General features: G+C 18.5%; 2 protein-coding genes across 2 annotated transcripts in view, besides 17 other annotated features; one reads left to right on the plus strand and one right to left on the minus strand.

Annotated features, from left to right (window-relative positions):
* The window catches only part of EDI_241040 (protein serine/threonine kinase, putative), a gene marked incomplete at both ends in the record, with an annotated part of 1974 nt that extends 760 nt beyond the window's left edge, over positions 1-1214 (plus strand). The window contains 3 exons of the mRNA XM_001740894.1: positions 10-483; positions 558-995; positions 1110-1214. Of these exons, the coding sequence (XP_001740946.1) occupies positions 10-483; positions 558-995; positions 1110-1214 (1017 nt within the window). The remainder of the gene's footprint in view (positions 1-9; positions 484-557; positions 996-1109) is intronic.
* Positions 113-187: a sequence feature (AT_rich).
* Positions 259-331: a microsatellite.
* Positions 432-573: a microsatellite.
* A 24-nt stretch (positions 1215-1238) lies between the features above and the next one.
* Positions 1239-1342: a microsatellite.
* A 62-nt stretch (positions 1343-1404) lies between these two features.
* Positions 1405-1481: a sequence feature (AT_rich).
* Positions 1473-2018, minus strand: EDI_241150 (uncharacterized protein; the record flags this gene model as incomplete). Its single annotated transcript, XM_001740895.1, has 1 exon — positions 1473-2018. The coding sequence occupies one exon, from the start codon at positions 2016-2018 to the stop codon at positions 1473-1475; it is 546 nt and encodes a 181-aa protein (XP_001740947.1).
* Positions 2019-2158: 140 nt separating this feature from the next.
* Positions 2159-2187: a microsatellite.
* Positions 2188-2242: 55 nt separating this feature from the next.
* Positions 2243-2411: a microsatellite.
* A 394-nt stretch (positions 2412-2805) lies between these two features.
* Positions 2806-2833: a sequence feature (AT_rich).
* A 25-nt stretch (positions 2834-2858) lies between these two features.
* Positions 2859-3050: a microsatellite.
* An 8-nt stretch (positions 3051-3058) lies between these two features.
* Positions 3059-3228: a microsatellite.
* Positions 3063-3140: a microsatellite.
* An 8-nt stretch (positions 3229-3236) lies between the features above and the next one.
* Positions 3237-3505: a sequence feature (AT_rich).
* A 150-nt stretch (positions 3506-3655) lies between these two features.
* Positions 3656-3771: a sequence feature (AT_rich).
* A 10-nt stretch (positions 3772-3781) lies between these two features.
* Positions 3782-3942: a microsatellite.
* A 105-nt stretch (positions 3943-4047) lies between these two features.
* Positions 4048-4164: a microsatellite.
* Positions 4165-4250: 86 nt separating this feature from the next.
* Positions 4251-4415: a microsatellite.
* Positions 4416-4508: 93 nt separating this feature from the next.
* Positions 4509-4572: a sequence feature (AT_rich).
* Between the last annotated feature and the right edge of the window lie 361 nt (positions 4573-4933).

Consider the following 4933-nt stretch of genomic DNA (forward strand, 5'->3'; position numbering starts at 1 on the left):
TGGATGTAGAGATGTTTAACAGGATATTATTTAATAAATAAAGAATGTTCAAAATGTGGAAATAAATGTATAACATGTTTAAATGAGAAAGAATGTAATAAATGTGAAGATGAATATATAATAATAAATAAAGAATGTATTCATTATTCAAATATTAATAAATGTAAAGAAACAAAAAATAATAAATGTTCAAAATGTTCATTTTGGTATGGAATCAATGAAGAAGGAACAAAATGTAATAAAGAAATTGTATGGTGGATGATAATGATAATTATCATCATTATACTTATTATCATCATTATAATAATTATAATTATAATTATAATGATTAATTACATTATAAAACTCAAAGAAAAGAAAGAACAAGAGAAAACAACAACAATATTTAAAATTTCACAATCAAATATCAAATTCATATCACTTGGAGATGGAATAATAACAAATAAAAAAGAAATAGAAATAGGAGAAGGAGAAGAAATTGAAGTAAATAAAGAAATTAGAGAATTAATATGTATTGGAAATGAAAAGAAAGAAAAAAAGAAAATACAAATAAGTAGAAAGAAGAAAATGAAACATATTCAATTAGAACAAAACCAAATATTATTACAATTGAAGGAGGATATGCATGTGAATTTGAAATATTCATTACAATCAAATGTACTACTAAAATTAAAGAACAAATAATGATAATTAGTAAAACACTTAATAAAACACAAGAAGAAATAATTAAAAGTATTTCAATTAAAGGAGAAACACAAATATCAACACGACTTGATCCAGATGAAATAAAAGAAGAAAATAAAATAGGAGAAGGAACATTTGGAATTGTATATATAGGAGAATTTAGAGGGAATCAAGTAGCAATTAAGAAAATGAAACAAATTGATAAAGATGAAGATAAAATGAAAGAATTTGAGAAAGAAGTAATAATGATAAAATTAGAAGTGAATATATTATTCATTTTTATGGAGCAGTATTTATTCCTAATAAAATATGTATGATAACAGAATATGCAAAATATGGATCAATACAAGATTTAATTAATAAAAGAACAAACACCGAAATACCAAATAAAATAAGAATTAAATTCATGATAGAATAAACAAAAGGAATTTCATATCTTCATTCAAATGGAATACTACATCGAGATATTAAACCAGATAATTTTCTTGTTGTATCAATTGATGATAATATTGGAATTAATTGTAAATTAACAGATTTTGGAAGTTCAAGAACGTTAATATGATAATAACAAATATGACATTCACAAAAATGATATAAACATTAAAATATAATACACATAAAATATTAAATAATTAACATTATAAAATAACATTATATATATTCATATTCAAATAATGTTACAAATCACTTAGATTCTTCTTTGATTATAAGTTATGTTTGTAAATTATTTTATTATATTTAGAATATTTCTTTCATATATTGTTCTATTTGTTTAATATTTATTTTGTTTAATTTAACATACTGAGTATTGTATTTCTTTCGATTATTACTTGGTTTTTAGTTGTAAGTTCATTGGTGATATAGCTGATCACTTTCATTCCAATTTCTCTGATTTCTGTTGAATTGATAACTTTCTTTTCTCTGCTTTGATAAATCCATGAATTTGGACCTATCCCATTCACACTTTCATTCTCTACATTAACATAAATCCCTTCATTAAATAAGAAATCTTCAAGTAAATGCATTGTTTCCATCCTTCTTCTCGATCTTTCTCTCCTTCTGATTGTTTTCACAATCGCTCTCTTATTTTTATGTATTTCAAAATATTCTTTTCCTCTTCTTTTGATAAATTTAGGTATATCTAAACTTTCTCCATTTCTTTCAATTCTTTTAATTCTAATAAATGGGACAGTCATTGTCGACTTCTTACTTGGTCTTGTTACAATAATTGAATAGTAATTTGAAAGAAAATAAATAATTGTTCCTTCAAGTAGAGATTCATTGTTTAATGTCTTAATATGTGATAAATATGTTTTATTTATTTTCTTTGACATCCTTATTTATGTTGTGTTTGTTTTTTTCTATCGATCTTAAAAACTATTTTAGAACTTCCTATTTTGTACCTCTTTTTCTTCCTTTTGTTTTTATTTCTTATTATTTTTCTGTCCTTTCCAATGACATATTCATTTCTCATTTTTTATTTTTTATTTTTATTTTTATTTTAATGATTCTTATGGATAAATACTTCTCATTCATCTCTTAACATTCAACATTTTGTTTTATTTAATCTCTTTTCAGTTGTTTATTATCATTCTTGTATTAATTTATACTCTCTTTATACTGAATTAGTTGTTTATTTCTATTTGTTTCTTCTTTCTTTTTATAAATGATTATTCATTTCTTATTTTATTCTTATTCAGTGTTGTATTGTTTTATACATATATCTAAAACAATGTGTTTTTGTTGTAGTTCTTGTTTAACTTCTTGTTTATAAGTTGTATTTCACAAAATGAAAACACTCTATTAAATACATTATCCATGTTATTATTCCTCTCTTATTCAATTAGTTATTGTACTGATTATACTCCAATATACAATTTGTGTTATCTTTTTTCTTATTCCTTAAAATTCTGTATTCTGAATCTTATTCATCTCAACACACATGATTTAAACATTATTTTATCTGAGAACACTTTATTTATATTGTTTGGTAATATTATGAAGATGTAAATATTATGATAAGTACTATAGTTAAAGTATTTCATTGTTTATTGTATTCAAAATTGATAGATTTGGAAAATAAGTATTATTCTAATGTGATTCAATAAATATGATATTCTCATTTAAAATATTTTCATTTATATTAAAACAGGTATTATAAATGAGATATTTCAAATGAAAATAATAAATTAATGATAATAAGTATTAATTTTATATTTAATAACAAATAACAATGAAATAAAAGTATAAGAATAATTAATATTATTATAAATCAATTCAATTGTTATAATTCTATTATTAAATATTATTTTAATTTAAATAAATTGAAAATATAAAGAATGAATAATAATTCAATATAATAATAACATAAATAATTATTTATATTATTTATTACATTTTAATATGTTAAATTTACTTTATTTGATTATTCTACTTTTAATATACATTATTTTATTACTTTAAATGTAATATTATTAATAAACTATAAGTAATAATTTAGTAAATACATTATTAATTTGTATTGAAATCTTATTAATTTATATTCAAACATGTTATTATAAGTTATTATATTAGTTTATATTTTTCATTATGATTATTTGTTTACATTTTATTAAGAAATATATCTTCTTATTTTATCAATTTAATACAAATAATAATAAAATTAAAATTTAATCAATTAATCAAATTTGATGTTCATTTAGAATTAATATTATCATAAATCCGATTGAATACAATTAAATAACTTTTTATTTTAATTTATTATGAATATTTATTTATCATATTCAACTTTGAAATATAAATAACAATTGAATTAATTTATCAGATCATATCAATATGATAATTTTTCTTCAATGTTAAATAAAATGATATAATTAGAATATTTATTAGAATCAACAGATTTCATATTCTCATTATGAATTAAATTTAATTCAATAATTAACTGATCACATATTATGTTTATTATGCAATGATAAAATAATTAACAAATAATTACTTTATTTATTGAATTAAATTTCATCATTCTTTTATAATCTTCTTATTTAATAATCTTATTAATATATAACAATATAATTAAATATAATAATTCATTCTTCTTTTATTATTCTTATTGCTTTAATATGTTTAATATTTTAATAAATGTTAATGAATTTAAATATTTTTATTAAATTATTGTATTATTTTATATTCATAATAAAATGAATATTGATATTGTTTTATTATTTAATACTTCTTTTTATTATTAATAATACTTTGATTTAATTAAATGTAGTAAATAAATGGAAATAATAAGAAATAAATTAAATGAACATTGTGTATTTAAATGAATAAATTTTAATTGAAACCAATTAAAAATAGAATAAAATTATTATCATATATTATTATTCACATTATTATATTATACTATTATCTCTTGTCACTATTACTATCTCTATCTATGTATTTTAATTATATTATGATTATTAAATTTATTTTGATTATATTTAGATACTTGTCATATTTATTATCACTTAATTTATAAATTCACTTTGAAATAGTGAAGAATTAGTTATAATTTATATTCATTGAATAAAATCAAATATAATTACTAAACCATGAAAAATGAAAGAAAAAAGAGGAACAGAAATAAAAAGAAAGAATGATATGAAAGAAAAAAGTGAAATTATGAAGTAGAAGAAGATGAAAAGAATAAAAGTAAAAAGTTGAGAATATAAAAAAGAAAGAAGATAAAAGGAGTAATTCAAAAAGAGTGATGAAATAATTAGTGTATTTTTTTATTACAGAAATTAGAAATATACAATAAAAAGTGTTTAATTTATTGGTACAAAATAATTAACAATATTTTATTTATGCAAATTATTTTATTCATTTTTTGTGATTTTTATTTATGTGTATAATTTATTCACTTATTTTGGTTCTCATTTATAGATATTTGATTAATGAAATATCAAATAATTCTCAGAATTATTTAGGTTTAAATGAATAGATACAATATTAACAGAAGAATGATTTAATGTAAATAAAATAAGAAGATTAAATAACATTCATTACTAAAATGGAGTAATGACAAAAAATGTATGTAGAAAGTTCATACCATAATAATAAATTTATAATGATTGTATATTATGTAATTTTCTACTTTGTTTTGTTATTTATTCATTTCTTAATTCATAGAAACAGATTTGTTACTATTTACTAAACAGATTTCATTTTAAATAACTTCAATAAATGTTAATATTATTTATCAAAT

This window comes from Entamoeba dispar, genomic scaffold (genome assembly GCF_000209125.1).
Source record: "Entamoeba dispar SAW760 scf_1105229463321 genomic scaffold, whole genome shotgun sequence".
Lineage (NCBI taxonomy): Eukaryota > Evosea > Mastigamoebida > Endamoebidae > Entamoeba > Entamoeba dispar.